Raw genomic sequence first — 27,218 nt, 5'->3', positions numbered from 1 at the left:
CTATGAGTTAAATTAGAATTGGTTTCCTTTTATTCAATATATCCCATGTGAGCAACACATGGAAATCGGAAACATCCCAGCTTTGAAAACGACTCTTCAAATGGCTTCGCATGCCATGGACTCTCTTGCTTCAATCAGCTTAATTACCTAATAAAACGGGCTGAAAATTGTTGAGGGGCAGCAGAGCACTTTAAAACTCAGAAATGCTATATGTGATGCATTTTCATCCTGCATAGAAGTTTGGATTTCAAAGGGCTCATAAAGGCAGTGCAACAGTAGCTGGAAAAAAAAGGCTGTTTTTATTGTCCATTCCTGAGATGGAATCTGGGAACGCTTCTAAATGGTGGATAATAAAAATGCTTTGAAGACCAAGAACAGTTTTTCTTCTTGGCACCTTTAGACTACCACCTTAGTCCTGGGTCCAGGGGTCAGACTAGCCTGAGAACAAGCAACAATGTTGTAAGCTTGATCTGGTATTTTGCTCCTCCCTGGTACTTCGTTCACCTGTGCAGAGAGACAGTAGTGGATGCATCTCTTTACTTTGTATCTCAGAAAACAGAGCAGCACTGTGACAGTTTTACTCTAATGAATGGAGAGAGCCTACAAGAGCTATGGACGTAAAGAGGAAAATGGGGAATGCGTTGGAGAGACACCAGTGTACAGGTCACTTAGCTTCTTCAGGTGGGAGAGGATCAACTGGTGTTAAAGTCTCTTGCCTTAAGCCCCAGACAAAGACAGCAGGACTAGATTAAAAGCAACATTTATGCAGTGTGAGTTTTTTTCTGTAACGGGACAAGATAATTAGGGAACACTAAACCAAAAAGTAAGTTTGCAATGCGAGTGAACGCTTTCTTGATATTGTCCCTTGTCTTTGCAACACTGACATTGCCTTGTATATAATATTTTTCAGTGAAATTTTAATTCTCTGTGGGACATATAAACTTGCACTTTAATCCTCTGCAACCGGTGAGAGTCAATTTCAAACTACTTGCACAGCATGGCTACCAGCAGAATATGGTAGGATCAAGACAAGTCAGTTGGCAAACGTGTTTAATCACTGACAAAAGCTTTATTTATTAAATAGCTAACTCTGTGCTAATAGAAGATGTCCAAAGACCTCACCCGCTGGCACTAATTCAATGAGATGGTTGCTTGAGTGATGAATTAGCTGTAAGCCACACATTCAGATCTTGATTATTTTTTATTCCCCCTTAAAATATGTTTTCGTCGTGCTGCTTCTTGTTTTCTAAATATATATTGCAGCCTATGTGCTTAGACGGTATTGTTTATTTTTCCAGATGTTAAACATCTTAAGCGGAGAGCTCCCTGAAGGTAGTTTTTCTTTTAATGTACTCAGACTGGAATACAGACTGTTTGAAGGATGTGCAGTGCTGATCTTGGGCACTGAGGGCTGTCTGGCTGCCTTTCTCCAGCCCAGCTCAGAAGCAGTATGCTGGGATTCATATTTTTAAGTCGTCTCAGTCAAATCAGAACCTAAACAAGAAACAGCTTGGGCAATTTTTGCCTTTACCTGTGGGACTTCTTGTTAACCAAACTGCCTCAGCATGCCATGGCTGATTAATTAGAACAGGTACCTTCATCCTGCTTGTAGATCACATCTCATAGAGGTGTTGTGAAGAAGGAATACCTATTTTGGGGGCCTTGTGGGAAAGCCTTTGTTAATACCTGAAATTATACCAGCAAATGCTTTTATCTTGGGTGAGGCAGGTGATGAACTTTTTTTTACTTGGGTACCCCCTTTTCACTAGGCGTAAAGTTATTCATGTAAGTCTTCAGGATTAGGGCCTTAAAACAATGGTGCTGAGTTAGCTTTTCCTTTTGGATCTTGGAGAGCGTGTAGCGCATGGATAATTGCCAGACACATCAAGATGGCCCTGTGTGCCCCAAAACTGGTCATGATTTCTTTAACTGTATTGCTGTTAATAAAGATACTCTCTCTACAAAACCTTGCTTTGTGATGTCCTCAGAGCATCACAGCTACGGTAACATACCTAGTATCTGCAATCTAAGTAATTGTTCAATATTTGCTTGTAACATGAGAATACTGGTCCTTTTGAATGCTAGGAAGGTAAATGACGTGGCTGACATTTTAGAGAAAATAATTGCTTGGGTTATTGTCCTTTGAAGGTTACAGAATATCTGATAGATATTAAGATAACCAATGGAGTGTTAAACCTGAGATCAAATCTTAATTCATTCTGAGAGGATGCACGTATCTGTGCATTCTGTCTTCTGAAATAAGAATAGGATATTGGAAATAGGGTCCAAGGAGAAGAATATTAAGCATTTTCTTACGAAAGCCTTCATTTAGGCTGGTACTATGGTTCAAATTAATATCTGTACCTTGGGAATAATTGAAAAGAATAACTTATTTTAACAAAGCTGAAACTGTAATGTTAAGGATTGCTTAAAAATAATTATTTTCCCCAATTTTTGTCTCCAATGATATCTGTTACATTTAAGGTGTTGATGAAAGGTGGAGAGGAGTGAGGACAGAAAGCAGAAGAGCCTCTTGAGCCGTTTTCTTGCAAAAGAAAATGTAAAAAAAATGTACCTAGGGCGTCTTGCAATTTCAGCCGAGGATTTATGTAATCCATGCTCATTCAGAGTTCATAGCCATGTTCATTCAAAGCGCATAACCACTTGCACCACAGCAGGTATCAGTGAACGTTCGTAGCCAGTTAGATGTTGCCACCGATCCCTTCCTACCACAATGCTCTAAAAATAAAAACAATCGAATGGACTTTGGTAGTGTCTCTGACACATAACAGCACATATAATAAAGAGCAATGTGCTTTTTATCCTGCTATCACAACATTTGACAAGCTGGTTCCAGAGTGATTTAATTTAGAGGCATTTCCAGCACACGTGATAAAAATTTCTCATCACCTTACAATCTCCTTGGCAGGATGTGGGGAAGTATTACCTACCTAGCGTTTTTAATACATGCAATCTGTAGATATATAAAGGAAAAACTGGTGGCATTTAAATGCATTGCCTTTTTATTTATTACTGCTATGTTTTGGAAGAATATGAAACACCTTTTACCTCAAGAGTGTCGTCTCAAACCCAGTCTGGGTTTGTAGTGTGGGCTTTCCTCTCTAGGGCCACTGCTTCTTTGGATGACAGCGCAGTTTGAGCTCAGCTTTGTGCATGGAAGAATGCAAAGACCAGGAAGCTCCCAAGACCTTTCCCTGAGGACTGAGTGGTACACGGACCCTGAGGCTTACCCACCATGGTCATGGCAACTCTGGAGCAGGATTTACGTGTAATACCAAGGGACCACTGGGTGCTCATACAGCTTGTAATACCATAAGTAAGGAAGATCAATATGTTTGCTTCATGTGCAACTTTGGTTGTTTGAACCAAGGCCTCAAACTGGCTGAAAGGTTAAACAAAGCCACCATTTCAAGCGTTTGAGTCATTCAGTGTCATCGAAGTCGGTGAATTTTGAAAGGTGTTAAATGGGAAGAGAATTGTACTTGATAATTCAGCATTCTCATAAAGACATTTCTTAAAAGGGCTATATAAGTGGAATGTTTATGAACACTCTTTATAGTGTTTATGTGACCACTTGACATTACAGCAGCATTGCTGAAGTAGGCATTACCTCCTTCTGTTTAACAAAATCAGATGATTAAAACAATATCATCTACTCATAAATGGGGAAGAAAAAAAAAAGATTCCCATTAATACCAAGTCAGATGTTTTATTTTTCAGCTTTTTAAAGTTGCACCTGCTAAAGCAGAGTGCTGTGTTGCAGGATGCTTTATATCGCATAAAAGGAGCAGGAACTGTTTTTGCCATTAGGGGTGGATTATTGTAACAGTAGTTTCCTGATGACATCATAGCAAATTCCAGCTGCCCAAACAGTTATTTTCCAGAAGAGGTTATCTGTAGTGCACTTGCACAAAATTACACTTAAAAGGACACTCACAGTTCCCTTAGGACTTATAAGCCAGACCTTTGTCAAATCCTTAGTGAACACCAAATCCTTTGTGGTAAGTGTGGCCCCTGCTGTAACTTGTGGTTCTGGATTAAACAAAAATGGCACAACGCGGGGCAGCAGAAATCAAAGCCTGCAGTGCGAGTTTCCTGTCGTGAAGGGGTGGTAAAATGGCGCTGAAATGTTTTTCCTTCTGGAGAACTTTTCAGCTGGTGACATAAAGATAAGGGCATACAGCTTGTGGTACCCTACCTGAAATGACACGCTCCTCCCTGTAGAGAGGAGCTTTAGGAAGCCATGGGTAGCCAAAGAGCAGAAGAGGATGGTGGCTTAGAAACTGGCTTAAGGGAGCAGAGGTACATTTTTGTGTGGGATGTTACCCTCCTTTGTTTGGGGCTAGGCAAGAAGAAATGAAATCGATAGGAGGAGTTTGCTAGGAGCTGGGAAAGGATCTATGAAAGCCCAGGAAAGTGTTTCATCACCACAGCAGAAAAAAGAGAGGTAGAAACCCACTCTCCTGGGCTTCTGTTCTCCAGCCTAAAGTCACATGGACTATGAGATAATCTTGGTGTCTCTGAAGGCTAGCCGAAGACTGATGTGTTTTCCGTTTCCAGATGACTCAGTATTCCAAAAGGGCTGGGTGGCTTGTGTGATGGTATCAATGCAATGCCTGCAGAGCTGCTAGAGGCAGCAGAAGCTTGCAACGCTGATGTTGGGGGCTTTCCAATGGTAAACTGAGTATGCTGAATATTCCCTCGACCTTGGGGACTTTGCGTTTTATTTTATTTCCCAGAACGTCTTTAATGCACAAATTTATACATCTTTCCTAGGGTAAATCTTGGTTGATTACTGTTGTTTGTTTTCAAATGGCAGTAGCCTAATTGTTTAGACAAGCTCTTTCGGTAATATCTTGAAGGCTGCGTTAGAAATTATAATGCCTAGTCACATCATTCACGGGGTATTTCCCAGACTTTAAGGAAGACTTCATTAATATGGAGTCAGACATTTCTGGCAATTGCTGTATTTGAAACACGTGTTAATACACATTTAATGAAGAATTCACAATTCTATCATTGACTCTTAGATAAATGTTGTAGGAAGACAATTAAGTCTTGGAGTTTTACCAGTTTGTTGGATCCTAAGAACATCAAATAACTCTGCCAAATTTTTCTAGCAAGTTACAGTATTCTGCAGGGATTTCTAATAACATGTTGTTCCAAGGCTCATTTAATTTTAATAATAATTTCTCTTAGCTGGGCTAATATATGTATGTTGAAAGTGTCATACGGTTTTTAGTGGAGCTTCACAACGCACCCGTAAATTGAATAGTTTAGCATTAGTGTGCTCACCGTGGGAGGGAGAGCAACAGCAGTGGAGGGAGCTAGCAGATAAGCTGCTTGTTGGATTCGGGGTCTTCCAGCTCACTGGTCATTCATTTCTCCTGCACTTATTGATATCTGCTCCTAGTTATCTATGCGTAAGAGCCTGCTAAATCGAGACCCCTGACGCAAATCTCGCAAACACTAATTCACCGATTTCTTTCATTGTTTTATTCTCAATAATCACATGCAGGGCAACCCCCCCCCCTTTTTTTTTTCCCAACAAATTTCCGCCTTTACCCAAGTCTCCCATCTACTCATTGGCATTGCTTTGCTTTCCCGTTTATTTCTTTGAAGGTTTGTGTTAGGTTCTGTTAGCTTTCATCCTTTTTGGTTTCCCAGACTCTTGCAGGAACGTTCTGCGTTACCATTCAGATATAGTCAAAGTATATCCAACGCAGCCATCTTCTCTGGGGAGTACATCTTAAGGTTCATGACTTCTCAGACCTCTTTAACGACAACACAGGCCCTTGTGAGCTGTCTCCCTGAGACTAACGGTGAGGTACCAATCTTAACTTTTCTCTGTCCCTCGTTTTGAGGATGTTTTGAAGTGATGGAAGCACGTTCAAAAGATTAGCTTTGTTTGCTGACAGTACCTCAATTTCATCCCAGACAATCTGTGATGAAAATACTTTTCTCCTTTCTAATCCATTGTTACAATAATTACAAGCAGCAGATCGATAGCAGGAAGTATAGAATTGGAAGTGTTACTTCAGGTCTTAGGCCACAAATTGATCTGCTTGTCAAGGCATAAGTAAGTGCTGTATCAACACATATTTCAAAGATTGGAGGGCATGCTGAAGTGTAATAGTGATGGGCTGAAGGAAGGAGAAAAATAATTTGTTTTATGCAAGTGTGTTAACTCTTTACAGCCCTAACTTACACAATCTTGCTGTTCTCAGCTATGTTTTGCGCTCATGTTACATCGGTAACTTCTGACTATTGATCCATTTGGTTCCAGTAACGTACAGGATTATCTGGATAATAATGACATCTGCTTGAATTAGGAGGAACCGACAGTATTACACATGATCCAACGTAAGTCTCTTGTAATTGTCAAAGTATTGCAGCGTTTGTGTGGCAGATATTCTAATCCAAGCCAGTTATTGAGCAAAATTAATCTTTCTCAGGAAAATAAAGACAACACCAGAAGACCTTCGTATCACATAAGTTTTTTTGAATCTCCTTGGACAACTGATGACTATTACAACTCAGTGTAGTGACTAAACCATAACGATGTGCTCTGAAGAATGGAGAAGAAAGAAACCCAGAAATTATGGAATTCTTTGGAGAAAGAAGTATGTTAGAAATTGATAGGTTCATTTTTTTTCCCCAGAAAGTAAGAAACATGGTATCGTGAGATCACTTTTTCCCCTTAATGGAAAGAAGTGTGATAGTTGTACTACTATGGGCACGCTGAGGTTTTAGAAGCTGCATGCATCACTGCTCAGCTCGTTTTGTGGTATTTATTTTATAAGCCATTAGAAAGATTGAAAAAAGTTCTGTGTCTCTGAAGAATGTGTCCTTTTATATCTTCTTCAAGAAATGAACTTTGTGGTGGCTCAGAAGTAGCACATTTAAGAGGCCAGTTTCATCTTTGGGCATGCTTATCAGGTACATGCAGTGACCCCTGAGGAAGAATATTTTGGTTCCTCTCCTCCTAATGCTAGGAGATACTGCAGGGAGAGGTTTGGGGGATTATCTGTTCTTCTTCATCTTTAGATAAGGGCTGCTGCTTTCTTCTGACTGTACTGAGTCTTTTGTATTTCTCTTGCCTGGGTGGAGATGAAGGCTTTTGACTGGATGTGAGTAGTGAGAAAAGTCATCAGAGAATCACCGGGCGGTTTGGGCTGGAAGGGACCTTGAAGACCATCTAATTCCAACCCCCACCAGCCCAAGTTGCCCAAAGCCCCATCCAGCCTGGCCTTGAATGCTTCCACGGATGGGGCATCCACAGCTTCTCTAGGCAACCTGTGCCAGTGCCTCACCACCCTCTGAGTAAAGAAGGTGGTAATTCTCAGCTCTCAGCCACCAGTGAAACCTCATCAGCCAGTTATAATTAGCTTGATTATTTAATTACTTTTCCAGCACTAAGAATTGGTATTGCCTCACAGGGGAGAACAGGGGTGGGGAAACTGCAGGTGTCTCTGAGCTGAGTGAGGAGGCTTTTTGTAGTCTAGCCTGTTGTTGATACGGCAGTGTTTCCAGCTGTGATGCTTCCTTGCTGCCAAGGAGTAGTAAATAGCTGTATAAATCATAGCAATGCTTGTACCGTTCGGGTACAGCTGACTGCTTTTTGACTCGAACTGGTATACATATGCTTAGTCTCATAGTTCAAAGTTAATCGTTAATATTCCTGTAAAAGGAAAATGAATTCTTTAGAAAATGAAAAATAAACACTTCTGAAGTGTTCTGTGTTCAAACTCTGAATTTCATTCCTCACTTAAAGCATACACAGCTCTGTTTAAATTACACTTTATTTTTTCCAAGGCTCCCTTCAGAACTAGCAGTCGGTAGCCGTGGCCTGAGCGACCCAGGGGGCAGTCAGTATCAGCACATGTATGTTTACCTTAGGCAAGGAAATGTATACTGCTGCTATATGTGCTGCCTACAGGCAAAGCTCAAAGGGCTGGAGAGAAGTAACGATGTCTCCTGGTGCTGACATTTGCAGCCTGAAGCCCAGCAGAGTTTTGCTGTGTGCTGTTGGCATTTCTAAGAAGAGGGGATGGGTATAAGAAGCTATAAGTATGCCATTGGCTTTTTGTACAGCTGCAAAAGATAGTTTGCTGTAAAAGCTTAGTGTGTAGGCTGGATGAGGCAGGGCTATGATAGCTCATGAGGGTGAAGAAAAAGAAGAATACATCTGATGTGGTGCATTGCATTGAGTTTCTGAATAGAGAAACCTTTGTCTCCATAGGCACTAACTCATGACAAGAGTCAAAACAGTTTACTAAAAATAAATATTTTTGCTAATAAATATAGGCAAAAATCAGCCTATTTGATATCCTTTTATTCAAAGCATGTCAAGATGGAACTGGAGAGGAATCCTGGCAGAGCTGCTCGTCCAGCTTCAGCTGCAATCCGGGTGACTGACTTGAGTTGGCGAGGTAACCTAAATCCCCGTCCGCTGATTAAGGGTGGTGGAGAGCTACTTATGGATGAATACCTTTCCCCCAGGAAACTGGTGAGTAGGCATCCAGCGTTTTACAGAGAAAAAGGAAACTGGCATATAAAGAGCTGTATTAACATAACCTTCCAGCAGCTCTTGTGATGATTGCAGATTGTTGCATATTTGACAGACTTCTGCATAAAGTAGGTTCTGTCTTATGGAAATTTATCAAATGTTTGTCCTCCTTTCTCCTTGTTTCATATAAAAATATGCCCAGCGTGAATGCTACTCTTTATTGCCAGTTTTCTTGAAGCAGCGTGAAGAAAAGTATCAGTAGTACAATTATAATTTAAAACAGATCTTGTTAGTGCTGTCTGAAGTACCTTGAATGTTAGCATTAGAAAAAGCTTCTTACATGAGCCTTGTTCTACAGATTGAAAATGTAACTTTAAAAGGACAACTTTTTTCTGAATTAGTGAAATCCTCTGTCCTGCTAAGAAGCCAATTAAAATATTCTGCAAGTGTTGTAAATATTTTCTATATTTATCAAAGTGTGAGGTTTCAAAGTGCATTTGGAAGCTGTGTTCCTTTTTGACAAGGGGAAAATTATTTTGGCATGCAGCTTGTTGAATGAGCATAACGTGTGGAAAGGTTTAGTAAAGGAAGATCTTGTATGTTGTGCTGTGTTTGCTCAGGACTAATTAAGGGTGGAATCCTTTGGGAGCTAAAAGCTGAGATGTAACCTTGCTTGTTTATTATTATTATTTATATATTTATATATATTTATATATTTATATATTTATATATATTATTATGTAGGAATTATTATTCCTACAAGAGAGAGGGAGGGCTAGGAGCAGAAGTTAAAATGGAGAAGCTGCAGCTTTCTGTGCTGCGGAACTGTGTAGAAATTTGTAAAACATGGATGGGGTCAAGGCTGCATTTCAGATGTTCCCAGAGACTGGGGTGGTGTTCATAGCATCCATAACTCTCTGTGCGTTCACATCCTGTGGGAGCCATGTTCCCGCTGATGTCTCAAACAGCAGGTTTACATGCCTTCCTAGACATATGCCAATCACAATTTTGACTCTGCACTGGAGCTTAGATAGGAAGTTGTTCTCAGAATCTCTCTTCTCTTGGTACCTAAATCTTTTCCTAGGAAAATCACTTTCTGTAGAGTATATATTTTAAACTCTCTGGAAATAAAATACAGCATATGACCTTATGATCTATCCCATTGACTTTCTTTTGGCCAATGTCAACCGCTGACAACTTCTTGGTCTTTTTTTAAAACTTGGCATGGAGTTTGACCAGTGTAATATGTTTGTGGCCTGCAATACCCTGTATAAATCCAATAGGAAGTTCTCAGATTAGTCTGTTTTCTTAGGGCACGAACCAAAGCCCATTAGAGTAACCAAAACAGCTGTCCTTTGACTTCCATAAACTCTGAATTAAACCCTTAGAAAGTTCTTTCGTTGGTAGTTGTTTTTTTTTTTTCTTTTTCTTTTTCTGGAACTGTGCCGCTTTTAGTTCACAGTAAATTGTAAGCAGAAAAGCATGTTAAGTGAGTGTTACCCAGTTCGTTATTTTGTCGTATTTTGTTTTTTATACAGATTAGAAGTTAAATTCTCCTCCAATTCTAGACTTTTACTTAGTAAATGAAAACAAACCTTTATGATTCATGTAATAAATTACCTCTTGAACTTAATCGGGTCTCGCCACTTTAAGATTGTGCATATTAACGTTTGTAAGGAATTCACTTACAAAGACTTTTAAATGGATGCATGCTGTCCTACTAATTTTTCTGGACACAGTTATCTCCTGGCCCTGGAACCTGACATTTGTGTTGGCATAGCTGGGATACTTCCTGTTGAGAGGAGAAATTGTATGACATTGTCAAGGAAACATTAACAATGTTTATAGCTTGTTTTAATAACATTTCCAATTTATCTATTCTTTGACGTTTATGTTGATCAAATTGAAACTGCTGCTTCCATAAATTTACTTCCTCTGCACTTTCAAATGTAAAAATAGAGATACTTTTCAAACACTTCAATCTGGAAAAAAAATCACGTGCATATTTTTAAAGGAACCACATGCCATTGATAAGCAAATGGTTTGAAAGGATGTTTTGCTTGAATCAACACACTTACAATATCTTCTTGGTTGTCTTTTAGTTGTGAATATTTTAAAGTTATTGATTGTTTTCACTGAAGTGCTCTAAGAAGGAGCTAATAGATTTTTAAAATACGTGCTCATTAAAGTTGAATTACTTCACATTCAGATAAGGACATAGACCCTGTCTGTACCTGCATATTTTACTCATTTTGTCCTTTTTCCAGAGGGATAGCAGTAGCAGTCTCCATTTACTAAAGGAATTATTATTCTCCGCTAGCAGTCTCCATTACTAAGGACTTTCAAAAAGGTGTGTGTGTATTTCTTCACTTTTTTTCCAGTCGTCAGAGGAGAGCTTGGCCTAAAATAATTCCTTTTTAAAAATGCTTTTTCCTTTCTTTTTTTTGCTGTGTTGAACGCCAAAGCACACGAGACAGACCACTACTCCAAAGCTGTAGGCCCCTTGCCCATTTTGCTCTTCTCCACAGCAGACCGTCACCGTGCTTAAATCTTATACTTGTTCACAAATTCTGTGTGATTCCATATTCTAGTCAGGTTAATAACATCTTCTGTAGTTTTTTGCTTGCTAGTACCTCTCCTGCTGTGATGTCACACTGTGGCCTTTTGTGTTTGAATACTCTTCATCCAAGCTACAGGTCATTTGATGCAAGGGTTGGTATCATTAGCTGTTCTTTTATATGCTTTCTGCTGGTATCAATATCAATTTTCTGTTGTGCTGTTTAATCTTCATCTATATCAGTAGTTGCTCTTGCTTTCCCATTTGTACATGTGCTACTAATATTTCCAGCTCCCTTCTTTACCTCTGCTTTGTGTTGTGCTTGTGTTATTGTCATATGATACAGAACACTGTGATTCTCTGTGATAATAGGGTGAGCAAATTCTTCCCCATTTTCCCTTTATTCTGAAAAATGGTTATTAATGGAGAATATACTGCAATTAATTTTCAATCTTTTTGAGGTTGTGGCATAGATTCCTCATTAAGTATGGAGGAACTGAAATTAAGAGTTCCACCTGTCTTGACTCAGATTTTTAACTATTAACCCTCCTATCTGTACCCTGTATTTTGCAAAGGAAGGCTCTTTTCCTGACTTCCGCAAGAAGTATTCAACTTCTCAGATTAAACTCATCTTACAGGGTAAAATGATCTTCCAGATATTGTCACATTATCAAAACTAATCGCTTCCATTCCTGAACTTGTCTTATCATCATGGTTTGTATGTGATCTTTAGAGAACAAAGGAAACCTTCTTCTTATTTCAGTATTTATTGATCCTGCTCCAATTAATCATGTTTTTTAAACTTAGGAACACGTGTTCGGAAGTGGTGTTTAGTTTTGTTGCTCAGGAGGTTAGGGTGTATTTCATATGGTATGCACTCATCCTCATGGGGAGAAGAAAATCCTGGAGGGTCCTGGAACAACAGATTGGATTCTTACCGAAATGACTCAATCACTTCCTTTTTTTCCTTGGCAGAAAGTTTTCCTTGCAGTTGTAAGCTAAATGAATTTGAGAAGAAACTGGAATCAAGGGAGCAAGTGCAAAATTTTGCTAATTTTTCATACACGGAGTCAACAAGATGGACGTAACTGATTTAATTTGGATCTTCTGACTCCTTCCTTACAATTGGGTAATCATTTAAAACTAACGTAACAAAAAAAAAAAAGCTTCAGAGGGACCTCTGGAGGTCTTCTACTTCAGCCTCCTACTACAAGCACAGCTAGTTTCAAAATCAGATCAGATTGCTCAAGGTAGTAGTAAACATAATATTGTGAATAGGAAAGAAGCTACAAAGCCTCATTTAGTTTCAGAGCTTTCCATTGGAATGTTCTTCCTAACTACCTTTACTACAGTGACGGCTTGTATATGAGAGTGCTCATCCTGCTACTTAAATTCCCGTGTTTTATGTCCAAATTATCACATTAGCAGTCTTTATGTACACATATGCATGCCTGTTGTAACAAGCAGATTTTCATTTGCATATAGTAACAGCTGCTTGCTTAGCTAACAGAATTACAGAACAGAGCCTTGACTTCTGAGTGGTAGGTGACGCTACATTGAAATAATGATTGCAGCCACTTGCTGTGCACCTAATTGCTAGATAGGAATAAGAATTTAATATTAGGGTATGGTGTATCTGTGTGAGGGAAGGTAGATCCTTAAACAAATTTGAAGCAAAAATTGATGTTAGGAGTATCTCCCTTCTGAAGTTTGTGATAGAGAGAGATCGCTTAGCAACCTGTAGCATCAGACCCTTAATAGCGGTTAAAGAAAAAAAAAGGTGTCAGTACTGTGAATCCCCAGCATGGGTCAGGAGCTGGACTGATGATGGCAGGACAAGGCAGGGATCCTGTCCCTTGAGCACACAGAACCATTTCCATGACTTGGGGGCTTCAGTATGGGAGAAAAGACATCTTTACTGATCCATCCATCAACAATTAAACTTCACAATTAATATCCTCACCTACCCTTTTTGTACTAGCCAAGAAGATCCCTGTTCATCACAGACTGCATGCCTGGCTAATCTCTTCATCTGAGGTGGGAGAAGTGTGTCTTTGTACGTATATGCAGAAAGCAGTGAAATAAAGCTAAATATTGTAATTACAGGCATCTGCAACATGTAACCATTTTTAAAGGAAGATTATATGTAGGACCACAGAGAAGTTCTGTTCATTTCATTGACAATCTCTTGACTTAGAAATACTTAAAACCTCATTAATGGCCTAGTAATTTTCTTCTCAGAAGAAATACGTTGTTGTAGCAACATTTATGTATTTTATTTTATTTTTTGTGCAGGAAGAGATTATACTTGGATTGGGAATTAGAAATAAAATCCCTGTAAAAGCAATGAACGCATGAATCGACATGAATCTAGTATTTGCATACAGGTGTAGTATTAAAAGAAAATAAGCTCACCACTCAGGAATTCCTGTGCTAGCCAAATTAACCAAGATCAGCAAAATAAACGCACAGCTGGAAACGCTTCTCTGACAGCTGCACGCAACATGCTCTTCAACAACATATCTACTTTTCTTAGAGTATGTGAAAAATCTGGGGAAGAGCGAAGAAATCAGCTGTATACACCAGCTTTAATTGAACAGATATTATTTGCCAATTAAGGAATTTACAGAGAGGTGCAAGTGGGACTTGAACCGGATTTCCCTGCATCCCCAGGTGCCTGTTTTGCCAGTTGGGAAGCTCTGCAAACACAGAAACATTTTTCACTTGCAGTTTTTCACAGAATACTTAGGTCTTTTCTTGTCAGTCAGAAGAAAAGCTTTCCAAACATGCTCTCCAGTTAGATATTGGCCAGACATTTTGCATGATGAGAAAGGTTTGTGAGCAGTTAAGGAGTTGCTTCATAAAATACTGGCAAAATGATTTACCAATAGCTTTCGCATGATCTCATGGAAAAGAGTTTTCCTCCTATTTTGAAGGAAGTACAGAAATGTAAAGTGAACTTTGTCCATCTTTGTTTCACTTCTCATTTAGTCTTTGAAGAATTGTCCATTGCTTTTCCGTGGAAATTCATCCTTTCAAATATGCAGTTTTAGGGTGGAGTATAACACTCGCTGCACAGAATCAAGTTGTCAGGCCACATTCGGGAACATCAGGTGCAAGAAAGATTTTGGTATTTGATTCTTCAGAAAGCATCTGCCTTCTCTGTCTAACCAGTACTCACCTTAGTAGGCAGGTGGCAGGCAGAACTCTCTCTGGACTCTAGCAATCAACCTGAAATTACAATTTATTTTTTCCAGGCATCTTTCTGCTGTAAAATAACTCTGAGTATATCCAGCTCTCTGCCTAGAGTAGATCCTTGGTCCCTTGCTGCAGCTGTAAACAACACAAGAAATCCCTAGATGGCACAGCGCCTTCATGTCTGTAAGCATTCCTGCAGCACAGGCAGGGAAACCTTCTGTCGCTGGCTGTCAAAACAGCCTTTGGAGCTTTGGGCAGGCGGTCAGGACTTGAAGCCACAATGGGACACTTCTGAATTAGGGCAGGAGCTTGTCCTAGACCTGGCACGGCCCTAGGAGTGAAGAGCTGCTCGGTGCCTTAGCAGCACTTTTACTCACGTGGTGCCAGACATCTCTCTGTCCAAGCGGCTCATCCTTGTCAGTGTGTTTGGCTGTGATTTTTTTACAACCTAATAGCAGTAAAATTCCTCCCAAATATCCTTCCTTTTAGATTTTGCTGCAGGTTCCCTTGCTTTGACGTTAAACAGCAGTATAAAAGGGAGATCCTTATTATCTTTTTATTTTAAACGCTTCCATCTCCTTGCCTTAATCTCCTCCATTCCTGGTGCCAGAATTTTAACTGCGACATCCTAGACCTGTCCAGCTGCACCAGTGTGCCAAGAAAGGAGCCTGGGGAGTAGGAGTGCCCTAACTGCCCACCCCAGGAACTGCTTGCCATGCAGCTTTCTCTTGAGCTGCTGCCCTGACCTTCTGCTTGCTAACCAGCTTGCAGTCACACCTGGGGTTCTTGTGCTTCTAGTGCCTTGAAGGGAGCTCATATGCTCAACCTGAGAGCTTTTCTTCTTTCCTTCACGTGCTGCGATAGCTTTTGTATCCCACAGCCTGGCAAGTCCAAGCTCTTTGCGAATCTCCTCAGCATCAGCGGGCAGAAGGACAGTGTTTTTCATGGAGATGGTTGGAAAAGCAGACCAGGGAAGTGGAGGCTGTGAACACATGGAGCCTGTTGCATCTGCTTAACACATGCTTCAGGCAGCTATCAGTAGTTCAAAGGGCTGCTGGTGGCAGCTAATAACCTTTTCCAGCGTTGGAGCAGCAGCTCTGCCTGTTGCAGCACTAAATATTGATGCACTAAGGGACTCCTCTCTGAGCCAGGGGGAAAGTACAAATAAAGTACAATCTGGAAAGAGGAAAAGGAGAAAAAAGACTGGTAGTCCCTAATACGAGGCAAAAGAATATCGAAATGTAGAAGAGGAGAGAATATTACCTTATGCAGCTTTTATTATTCAATTTTGAAAGAGGAGGACAGGGAGCAGAGCTGTATCTCTTGTGGTCAGAGCTGTGAAAGGAGGCTGTGTAGGGTATTGCAGGGGGAAGGACGGCACAAAGGGAACTTGCAGAGAGCAAAGGAGAAAAGCAAAGGCCCCTCACGGTGCCAGGACCTTCTGCTACTCTACTGACAAAGTATTTGACCCAAAGCTTATTACTTGTTCTGAGACCTTTCTGTTCTGTCTCTTAGGAAAGTAGGTACTAAGGCTATTTTGATGGGGATGAGGGAGGTGTTTTTTTCAGGAGTTGCCTTTAATGACAGTAAGTTTGCAGCTAAGTTCAGCAATTTGAGTGCATGGTTGTGTGCCAGGATGTCAGCTAGCTCTCGTTTCTCACGTGCTCTCATGCTAAATGACAAACTGTCATCTGCTGAAAAGGATTGCTGCAAAATACGGCTTGCAGTGAAGGACCTTGTGTTTACCTGGAGGAGAAAACTGTCTGTAGCTGGTAAGCTTGCCTTCTTTGCAGGAGAAAAACAGTTCTTCTGGGGGCCACACCTGGGGATAGAAAGTAAATTTCGGGATGCCACGGAGCTCTGTCAAGTTTTCACCTTAGACCTTTGATTCTTATGCTCTAGCGTGGTGGCAAGGAGGTCCAGAAACTTTCCTAGGCTCAGCCTGCTTAAAATCACAGTGTAAAAATTCATATTAAAAATAATTTTAAACACAGTGTTTTAAAGGTGATTCAGGAGCAGATGAAGATTTTGGATAATTCTGGTTCTCAGGAGTTCAACGCGAGGCCTCACAGAGGGAGCCAGTTTTTCAAGGAGGGATGCTCAGCTGTTTCAGGAAACCATGCCCTTCTAAACTGTCATCTCAGCTCCACTCAGACTGCGTTTTGGTCCTTTGTTAGGGGACGTGGAGCCATTTGAGTGAATGAAATTGCAGTCACTTGTGAGCAATACAAATTTTACTTGATGAGCGGGAATGTTGCAACTGCCCTTTTTCCCTACAAAAATGAACTGGATGTTCTTGTGGTTATTTTTTCCTCCCCAAACTCATAAACAGAGGTGGTCCTACACACATTCTCTTCTAATGAATCATTTCCCCCTTATTAGTGTTGGTCTCCAGATGAAAACAAGCTAAAGTATGTTGTAACTTTCTAATAGTAAGAAAATTTATCTCCCATAGGTAGAGATCACTTAACGTGAAGGAACAAAGTCATTCAACAGAGTGGCAAAAGGCAGGTGGCAATACGTCTTGCCACCTGTGTTCTTGATTGCAACACTGAGGAGAAACTGATACCAAAATCAGCCATTTCTTTGAAGCAGACTTTTTTAGCTCTAAGTCCTAACTCTTCTGGCACAGAAGGTGAAAATCTAGCAGCTGTATCACTATCTATAGCCTCAGCTTTTTCAGGCAGTTACAGTGACCTAAAGCCTTGTTCTCATCTCTCTGGAGTTTTTAAGACCCTTCCATGAACCACTAACCCATCAGGAAAAAGGGGCAGAGTTCCCTCCTGGCCTATTTAATTAAATTGGTTCAAGAAGGATTCACTGAGCACCCAAAGCTGACGCAAATGAAGCGGTGGGACACGTAGTGGGGAAAAAAGGAGGGAACAAGGGATGAGAGCAACCTTCTGGCAGTGGTAACACATGAAATGGTTTCAGCTGCTTGTGGAATTGCAGCCTGGGACCATAGGACTTCACTGCAGTTTTCATTGGCTGCCCTAGAGCTTCCCTCTCTCCTCTGTGAATAATTGCTGCTTGTTTCTGTCCTCATGCTTACCTTTGCCAAGTAGGTCACATTACTGAGTGGGCTCTCTCAGGCTTTTCTTTTGGAAAGTGGCATGCCAGGATTTTGGTTCAAGGCTCTCGTTATCATTTGTTGTGATGAAGCTAGAAAACAGGTAGTCTCAACTGACCTTATATTAAATATAGAGCAAAATGTGAATGTATGTGTCAATGCCAACTTCGGGATATTTAAGGAAAGAACCTGTGATAGTGAGTTGCATTCACATACATCCTTGCTTACAGCAGTGGTTGACCATATCACGAAGGTTTTGCAAAAACAAAAGATTTTGTAGGCTTCCAGTGACATTGCCTAACTCTCTTCAAAGAAATTTGTAATTCTTGTAGTTACTGTTGTGTTCTACCAGAAGAGTAAGCCTTTTAAGACCATCATAAGAAAATTGTGTTTTCTTATGATTGTTTCTGATCAAAACACATTGCTTAGCCTTTTACTGAGTTTTACTATCTAGCACCTTCTTCTTTAGAGATGACACCACGATAACGTTTATCTGCTGAGGTTAGTACAAGATTTACAAGTTTTTACAAGATTTACACAAGTTTTAAAGTATGGACATGTAGTTCAAATGAATTTAATTGGCATGTAGGTCTTTTTTGTTTTGCAGCTTGAATATAATGCTCAGCCTTGATTCTGTGAGCAATATAGAATTTATATGAAACTGGAATAATTCAGAGCTACTAGAAAGAAAGATCTTTTAATGCTAAATTTATTTTAATGTGATCACATGTCTAGCCATTTTGACCTGGAGCTGATGCACATGCTGACCACATGCTGATGCAGCACTGCTTGAAAGCCTTTCTACACCTTTTTGCTCCTGTATCTGTTTTTCTTTCATGAGAATACACATATATCTCTGCTTATCTTTACAGAAAGCTTTGACAGGGGTGGATGATCTGCAGCAAGTGAAGGCCCTAGAGGTGCGAGTAGATACAAGAGAGAACAGCTTGGGGAACTTTGGTAAGAAAACAATTTATCCTGTGCTTACTTTCTCAAATTTTCCTTTATTGTATCTTAGCAGGACTGGGGACTCAAAAATCAACAGCCAGTGTAAAGTACTGTCCTGCTAGGGAGTTCTTGAAACATGATCTGTCCTGTATCTCTCACTTCTTGATCACTGTTTTCTTCTGTGAGGCACTACATAGGGCTGAACCCTACAGCAATGGGACGAGTGACACCACTTCTGTCTAACGCCAATTAATTTGAACAAATTCCTCACGAATGACATTCCTCTAAGCCTTAACTGAGCACTTACTGATTATCTTGCCCTCTAGAATACTTGATGCTACTCTAGTGAGACAGAATAACCAAAGTTCAGTTTGCCTCCACTGGAAGATTCCCCTGTGGCTGAGAAATCACTAGTAGTATCAGGCTGCTAATATTTGCAGCAGCCTATGTTTGCTTCCTGCGCTGCCTCATCAAGCTGTGCTGGCGATTGTGCCTGAGGAAGCTCCTCTAGATACATCATTTGATGAGCCCCAGGAGGCCCTAATGCCTGTGGTTTGTCTCTGTGTCATCATCTCTGCACTGGAGAAGTAAGGAAGTACTGAAGGAATTCCTTCTATAGCAAAGTTAACACCGAGTATATGAAACATTTCTGTTTTCCAGTACTGGCAGTCATTTCTGTCAGCAACATGTAGGCTCTCATCACAGCCAAGTCCATCTTCAGCTACATTGAAGCTGAGTAACTACTGCAGGGTAATGTTTTATGTGCCAAAGGGAGTCACACCCCCTAAAGTGGGTACTGGTATTTTCAGACAAGCAGTTCGTTTTCCCATGCAGACCACCAAGATATGCAAGTGACTGTAATGTAATAGTCAAACAGCTTTTGTGGGCCTTTTGATGGTAATTTATGAAGAATGGGGAAAGCAAGTGCAATGGGGGGGGGTTATGTCTTGCATTGCACATGCCACTTTATATTGGTTATTCAGTTTATTTTGCAGATAGGTCTCTTTATGATAAGCAGTTGGTAATTTAAGGTAAATTACATCTGTTTCTTTCAGAGTTCATGATCAGTCGAGTCATGTTTCCTCCAGTTGATAAGAAAATCTTATTATGCTCTTTCTAATACTGCTCCAAAGTGGTGCTCCCATTCCTATGTCATTTTACATCAGATGTTACAAGCTAGCAAAATGTCTTACCTTATCTGTGACTTCTGTGTTGTGGGATTATCTTAAATATGTAGTCCCCTCCATTTCTTCTTCTAAACTTTTACCTTACAGCCTCTTATTCCTTATGTGCTCATACAAACATACTGCACTCAATCTTGTAGATTTTCTGAAGTATTACTATAGTAGAAGAACAACAAAAAAAAATTTACATGTCTCTGATCTCTCTTTTTCATGTGTCCTCCATACTTCCCTTTCCTTTCCATTACTGGAATAATTCCCTTTCTTTCTGCTGCTTTGGATAGGTTTTTGCAACTTCTGCAGAATACAGAGCACTATTCCCATGTTGCAAACAATTTCCATCTTATGTCCAACTGTTTGCACCAGGAGTTGGACTTCGGGGGCTATAAAAAAAATGGCAGCTCTGGGTCCCCACTGCTTGTGAGAATAACGAAACATCAACACTATCCTGTGTGCTTTTGTTTGTTTGTTTTTATGTGCATTACTGACTTTCCCTCCTGTGAAAATCTCTTTGAAAATGTCAGCAAACAGCTAGGGCAGAAAGTTTGCCACTTAATGCTTCCAGTGGTCACTGGTTTGCAGTTTTTCCACAACTTTTCTGGGCAACCTCTTCCAGTGCCTCACCACCATCATAGTGAAGAATTTCTTCCTTATATCTAATCTAAACATGCCCTCTTTTAGCTTAAAGACATTACTCCTTGTCCTATCACTGCATTCCCTGACAAGAGTCTCTCTCCTGCTTTCTTGTAGGACCCCTTTAAGTATTGGCAGGTCGCTGTCAGTAGCGAGAAAGTCTCCCTGGAGCCTTCTCTTCTCCAGGCTGAGCAACCCCAGCTCCCTCAGCCTGTCCTCACAGGAGAGGTGCTCCAGCCCCTTCATCATCTTCATGGCCTCCCCTGGACTCATTCAAATAGGTCCATGTCCTTCTTGTGCCTGGGGCCTCAGAGCTGAACGCTGTATTCTAGGTGATACCTCATGAGCAGAGCAGAAGGAGAGAATCATAGAATCACAGAATGGTTTGGGTTGGAAGGCACCTTAAAGATCATCTAATTCCAACTCTGCCATGGGCAGGGACACCTCCCACCAGACCAGGTTGCCCAAAGCCCCATCCAACCTGTCCTTAAATACTTCCAGGGATGGGGCATCCACAGCTTCTCTGGGTAGTCCCCTCCCTCGCCCTGCTGGCCCTGCTACTTGTGATGCAACCCAGGTCAGGGTTGGCTTTCTGGGCTGCAAGTGCACATTGCTGGCTTATGTTGAGTTTCTCATCAACCACCACCCCCAGGTCCTTCTCCTCAGAGCTGCTCTCAATCCATTTTCCCCCCAGCATGTATACGTGCTTGGGATTGCCCGGTCCCAGGTGCAGGACCTTGCACTTGGCCTTGTTGAACCTCACGAGGTTACACAGCCCCACCTCTCAGGCCTGCCCAGGTCCCTCAGGATGGTATCCCTTCCCTCCGGCGTGTCACCGCACCGCACAGCTTGGTGTCATCGGCAAACGTGCTGAGGGTGCTCTCCATCCCACAGTCCCTGTCACCAGCAACGATGTTAAACAGTGCTGGTTCTAGTATTGACCTGTGAGGAACACCACTCATCACTGATCTCCACCTGGACACTGAGCCAGTTACCAGAATGCATGCAACTCCCTGGAACCTCGTAGCTCTCGAATCCCAGATTTACATAGGAATTTTCACTCGAGAAATGTTTTAAACTTCTTGGTGATGCACAGATTGTATCACAAGCATCGAGGGCCTGCATCTCCTTAGCAAAATTTCCAGAGTGATTTAAAACTTGTTTTTCTTCTAAGTATTCCACTCATGAGATGTGGTGAGCTTCAAAGTGTAATCTTGTCAACCTTTCCCAATTTCCAGGACAGCCTTTCCCCAATGGTGTGACATAGCAGGAAGGAACAGTTATGTTTCTTAGGGGCGGGGTGTGGGCTGAAACACTAAAAGACTGATGTGAAAATGTTCTCATGTGATCAGTATTAGAATAATGAAAGGCTTCATGCCAGAACTTGAAATTGAGTCTTAGTGGGGTTGGGGGCAATTGCTGAAATCTCAGCGCACCTTGCTGAGTGACAGGTACAACACTGAACCTCCCTGGCAAGTCGTATATCCAGCTTTGTGGAATTTGGATTTACTTCTGTGTTCTCTAACTGCATGTAGGCTTCAGCTTATACTCAAACAGATGGGCTGTTTCCTTTTTATTAGCTTATCCCATCAGTTTTGATTGCTGACAGATCTGGGACCGTTTTCATGACCAGCTCATAGAAATCCCTGTTGAAAGTAATGGTGGGATATAGTCATTTAAGACACTACATAGTTCTCTTATTTCTAAGTGATTTTAATAGCTACAAATCAAGTTACCCACAATGCTGTTCCCTGGTACTTATTCAATTGTTGCCTTCTGGCAGCCAGTCTAAGTTGATTATGTGTCTGGAGACCGCTGCTTCCCTTTGGTGAGGCAGCTGGTTTCTGCTGCGAGGGGACTGCAGAAGACTCTCTTGCTGCTCGGCAGAAAGCATTTTATCAAGGAAAAGCTCTGCTAAAGGTTCGGAAATAGGCATATGTTACTTTTCATACAGGGTTGCCTTATCTGTTTCCTTCTGTTGTATTTGGCAGTGTTTCTTTGTAAGAGGCAAAGGCAGAAGATGTCCATCGGCAGGCGTTGGCAGGACCTGGGGCAGGCCAGCACTGAGGCTGCAGGCATGGCTCCAGCACATGTTCCTGCCCAAGCTGCCTTTAATTGAGCTGGTATTAACAAGCTTCACTGAGGAGATGCAACAGCACAGGGCTTAGACAGCCTCTCCAGGAATACATCCCGCAGTGAATTCATGTTAAACCCTATGCTGATGCCTCTTTTTGTGAGGTTGTAATCTCAGGTAGCTAGACTGCAGCTAGCTTGGGTTTGTCTGCAGCTGCTGCAGTCTTATCTCCAGCCAAATTGTCCATTTCCCCCCAAGAAACGTGCAAAAAGGCACACTTAGAACATACATGGGAGTAACATCAAGGTGATGTAACTTGATCAAACACAACTTAAGTGAAGTAAATAGCCTGCTTAATTTACATATCAGGTTGCTGTTGCTGGAAAAGTGCAGCCCGAGTTCACATGCCTGTTCTGTACTGTAACATCAACAAAACATACAGGTTCCCTGATGCCAAAGCCAGCATTTGTCAGTCATTTCTTTTGCATATATTTTGCAGTAGGTCATACTCCAGGAGGCTTAGCAAGTCAAGCCAGGATGATATTTTGCTAACAACAGAAAAACAATATATATGGTGTTGGCTGAAGAATACATTGCAATATAAACAACAAGTGTAATTAATATAGGTATTGTAGCTTCTAGAGCATAATTAAACCAGCATCTTGCCTGCTTTCTCGTTAGTCCTAATTAGTTATATAAATGTCACCTTCTATACTAAGGCAGCTCAGAAAGATATCTTCATTACTGCTCTGCTTGTGAAGTGTATCACTTAAGGCAATGCTGTTGAATGTGCACGTATCACTTTTCTTCAGCAGTGTAGTTAGTAATCTAAGGATTGCAGTCTCTGGACCTAAATATAGCAGCTCTGAGGTAGGTGTTTGCAGGAGAAGATTCATCTTAGAGAGTAATTAGGCTTTACCTCAGGAATGCACGTTGTGTTGGTGGACCAAACTAATTTTCATGAAAACATTCTGGGTGCTACTTCGATTTTAGCGCTGTGTTTGTTTGTTTGTTTGTTTTAGTAGGTTTGGTTTGGTTTCGTTTCAAAGAAAATGGTATCAAGCACCTACCTTATGCTTTGATTTCTTTCAACTCTTCATTCAGTTTTTGCTCCACTGGGATAGCGCAGTTGAATAGTTTAACACTTGTGCATTGCTGCTGGTTGCTAATTTCAAAGCCCCGTAGCAAAAGGCTAGTGAAAGGGAATTGAAAACAGAAGAGAGAACATTGCTAGCCATTCTGTATTCTCAGATATTCAGACCAGTACTGTGGTCACCAACATTTTTGTGGGTGACTCTGTTATTTAGAATTTAAATTATATAGTAGGAACACAGCTCAGAATGAGGAATATGTTGTTCGTACATTAAATACCAATATTTAAAGTTAATAATGTGGATATTTTAGGGTATCTTTATATTAATATAAGAACGAATTGTGTCCTTGCTCTCAGGAAAGATGCCGTGAGGGTTAAAATTAAGAAAATTAGAACTATGTTCTTGTGTTTGTATAGGACTCTTATTTTGTCATTCTTCTTTTACACTTTTCTCTCTGTATCTTAATCTTCTAGTCTCCAGTCTGTATGCAAGGAATTGAAACACAAAAACCAAACCAAACAAACAAAAAATCAAAGAGTTGATGATTTTTTAGCACTGCAGAACATTTATGTATCTAATAGAAAACTTAAAATGAGGGCAGAACCTATGGAGCTGGAAAAATACGTTGTTCAAGTCTTGGTGGCAGATTTTTGCGCCGCTGCACATAGCATACTTTTATTTTAGTCGACTAAACAGCCCGTTAGGGTTTAACACTCTACAAGTTCCCAGGGGTAGCTTGTGCCAAAATACAAGAAAATGTCCGAGATGGGGGATCGTGTTACAGTAATGAAATAACCAGATGTGAAAATTGTCTCTTCGGTCTGTAACGCTGGCTGCCACACCCCACCGCCTATTTGAGTCCTTTAATAGTATTTTTTTTTTCCTGAACCGTCCCTAAATGTATTCAGTAGAAAGCTTTTTTTCTTGAGCAAGTCTCTCAGTTTCTCTTGAGCTAGCCTTTTTGACATCTTAGTCAAATCTTCAGCTTCATACCAGTTTTTAAAACCTGTTTGCTTTGTGATATTTTGCTTTTTAATATTTTGCAATAGCTTTTGCTTGAACCTCACTGGCTGGATGTGTGGCAAGGCTTTTACCCACTGCTGTTCTGGGACTGAAAAGGCTAGATCCATCTTGTTCTTTCCTGAAACGCTTCAGGAAAAGTCAATTAATCTTTCTGTGCTTCAGGTTTCTTATCAGTAACGTGATAGCAGTCTTTTTTAATCATCTAGATTTTGATATATTTTTTTTTTCTGTGAGGTCTGTCTTTGCACATGGATTATTTCTACAGAAGTCTTTGCTTCTGTAGTGTATATGACTGCTGTGAATAATTAGCAGGGATGTTAGTATCTCCTCTGTCAGGACTCTGAGGTATTTTGTTGCCATACTTTACAAAAACTTGCTCAACACGAAAGTGTATGCCTTGCAGGATGGGATGGTGTGTTTATAATTTGTACTCTAATTTTTATGTATTATGGAAAATGATTAAAAAATAAGGCTAAAAACTGCACAATGTGTTTTGAATTTTTAGTATTTTCTAAAGAGCTTTGCAAAGAAATGAAGTTAAATGTTTCCAGTATAGCATGAAATTCAATATGTGGATTATAATCACTCAAATAGCATTAGATAAAGGTAATGCTTCTTCTGAAACATGATTTATTAAAATGTTTTTACCATCAACATTGTTGTCCTGTTTGGGGAAATAGAGTGAACAACATGACCTTCTTTGTTTGCTTTTGAGATTCCACTCCCTTTTTTTTTTTCTTCGTTTTTCTTCTCTTTTTGATCCTTTGCAAAGAGCTAGAGCTAGAATGTCCTTCTTGTGGACGCTGCTAAATCATCCTTGCCAGACAGAGATTAATTAGAGGGCTTATAAAAATATTTAAGAACAGACTTTAGTATCTTAGTAACAATCCAGTCCGTCTAAAAATGGTGCTGCCTCTTCTTGCTGACATCTTAAACTGGAGGGTTCTTGCCAGGGGTAAACTCTGCTAACGGGAATGGGTAAAAGTTTGCTGTTGTTGATAGCAAACGTTTCCTGTGACTTGAGATTATATCCAAATTATTCTGAGCTTGGAGGGATTTGGACTGTGATTTTGGTTCAGAGACATGTATATAAGCAACCAAAAAAGAAATTGCTTCATGGGAATAGAGGAAGACATGAATGAAAATAATAACAAAAGAGTACTGTGTTTTTCATAGATATGAAACTTCTACAGTTGAACTGTGAACAAGAAGTATTATCAATCAGAACAAAAAAAAAAAACAGTCACCATGAAGCCAGTTTTTGTTGTTGTCTCTTTGGAAAGGTGCTGTATCAGAATTGTCAGAAAGGCATTCCAAAAATGGTAATTCAGTAGTCAAGCCGACAATACGTATCTGTTGCAAAAATGCAAAGGACTAAATATTTCCTGAGTGAAATAATCTCATTAGTTTTCTTAGAAGAGGTCCAGCACAGATCTGGCAGAAAATGCATGTAAAATGAGATGCTTCAGCGTGTAACTGTCAGAACTTTCCTTTATTCTACTACCAGGTGTGCAAAATGATTCTTTATTCTCATCCCGTAGGTGCCTATCTACCTAATCTGAGAGAACTGAAGTTGAACAATAGCTTGCTTGTAACTGTGAGGTAAGAAATGAATGATAACTGAAACAAATATATAAAAAATAACAGCCCTCAATTTTATTTAAATGATAAAATCTTCATTTATGTTGCTTTCATTTCTTCCATTTCCACATGCCATTATACTGGATTAGGCCCTGAATATATGCTCTGCAACGTCCTAAATTTAAGGACAGAACCTAAGCTGGAATAAATCAGTGTAGCTGCGGTGATGCCAATGAATTACCCTCCGGTCTGACACCAGGAATGTTCCTGCCATGCTGAAGTCCATGGAAATTTGCTGTAAATTTGAAAGGCACTAGGATTTCACCTCTTGTGCGTGGATGCTTGGATTTCAGAGTGTTTCAGCCCTTGGGCTTTTATTGTGCACAGTAGTCTGTTCTATGCAGGTCAGACCAGTTTCTCAGCTGATGAAAATCTTCACTTGATTGAAGTCAGTGAAGCTGGGCTTACTGAGAGCTGCTGTGAAGCTTCGTGTCCCTGGCTTGCAGAGCTCCATGAGAGCATCACGTATTTTCTCCCAGAGAACTGGGGAGCTGGGAGGCGTGGGAAGGTGTAAGTGAAAACCATCTCAATGAGAAGGCAGAACTGTCTTCTTTCCCCCGTGCTGTTGTTTGTTTTACCCTTGATAGTTAATGTGTGATGGAAAAGTTCAGTTCATGTCAGGAAAGGGCTGTGTAAAAGATCATCTTTTTGTTAAACAGGTCTGCTCTCCGGCTTTGCGTGGTTATCTACTAAATTTGTGGAAAAAAATAGAGATGTTACTACTTCTTGTTGAAGAGAACATGTTCCCTAATATAAAGTGGCAAGAAATTCTTCTCTGTCCCATACATCATCACTAAAGTAGCTAACTAGTTTCAGTTTTTATTACTGGTGATCATTATTAAGATCTTTGACTGAGCTTGTACTAGTTGCTAGAAGGAAAAAATGTAGAAGAAAATTGAGCAGATTTGATCTGACAGCCATTATGAGAATGGATAACCTGGGCTGTCATTTGTTCTGAGTCAGAACATAAACTGCTTCTCAATCATAAATGTCCTTTTAAAGAGAGGCTTTGAGTCAGTGGTAAAATCTTTAGATAATAGTCTTTAAAAATGCTACTTTATCATTCAGTTGTTACACTTTGATCATATTTTCCCTTGTTCTGATGATGAGATGAAGTATTTGCAGTCTAAATATTTTTTTTCCACTTTAAAATCTGTAACGTGGAAAAGTGATCTATCTACATTACTGCAAACTTTTTAATGGCAACCAACCTTTGCTGGAAGCATGAAATTGCTCAATTTCTGTGCGGTAAGTAGTGAGTGAAAGAAT

At 40.4% G+C, this 27,218-nt stretch overlaps 1 protein-coding gene across 14 annotated transcripts in view; it reads left to right on the top strand.

Annotated features, from left to right (window-relative positions):
* LRRC56 (leucine rich repeat containing 56) overlaps nt 1-27,218 on the top strand; it is an 88,982-nt gene that overhangs the window by 22,844 nt on the left and 38,920 nt on the right. For 6 of the 14 annotated variants that reach the window (XM_083840046.1, XM_083840043.1, XM_083840037.1 and 3 more), the window contains 3 exons: nt 8,366-8,530; nt 18,228-18,315; nt 25,850-25,910. In XM_083840046.1, coding sequence (XP_083696172.1) covers nt 8,366-8,530; nt 18,228-18,315; nt 25,850-25,910 — 314 coding nt within the window. Of the gene's footprint in view, nt 1-6,248; nt 6,385-7,480; nt 7,503-7,545; nt 7,656-7,883; nt 7,906-7,965; nt 8,092-8,365; nt 8,531-8,601; nt 8,659-17,326; nt 17,459-18,227; nt 18,316-25,849; nt 25,911-27,218 lie in introns of those variants that run through there. The other 8 variants (XM_083840048.1, XM_083840039.1, XM_083840049.1 and 5 more) reach the window with 8 other exon arrangements.

This window comes from Anser anser, assembly GCF_964211835.1.
Source record: "Anser anser genome assembly, chromosome: 5".
In the NCBI taxonomy this organism is placed as follows: Eukaryota; Metazoa; Chordata; class Aves; order Anseriformes; family Anatidae; genus Anser; species Anser anser.
This window is presented reverse-complemented; position numbering and strand designations above follow the sequence as displayed.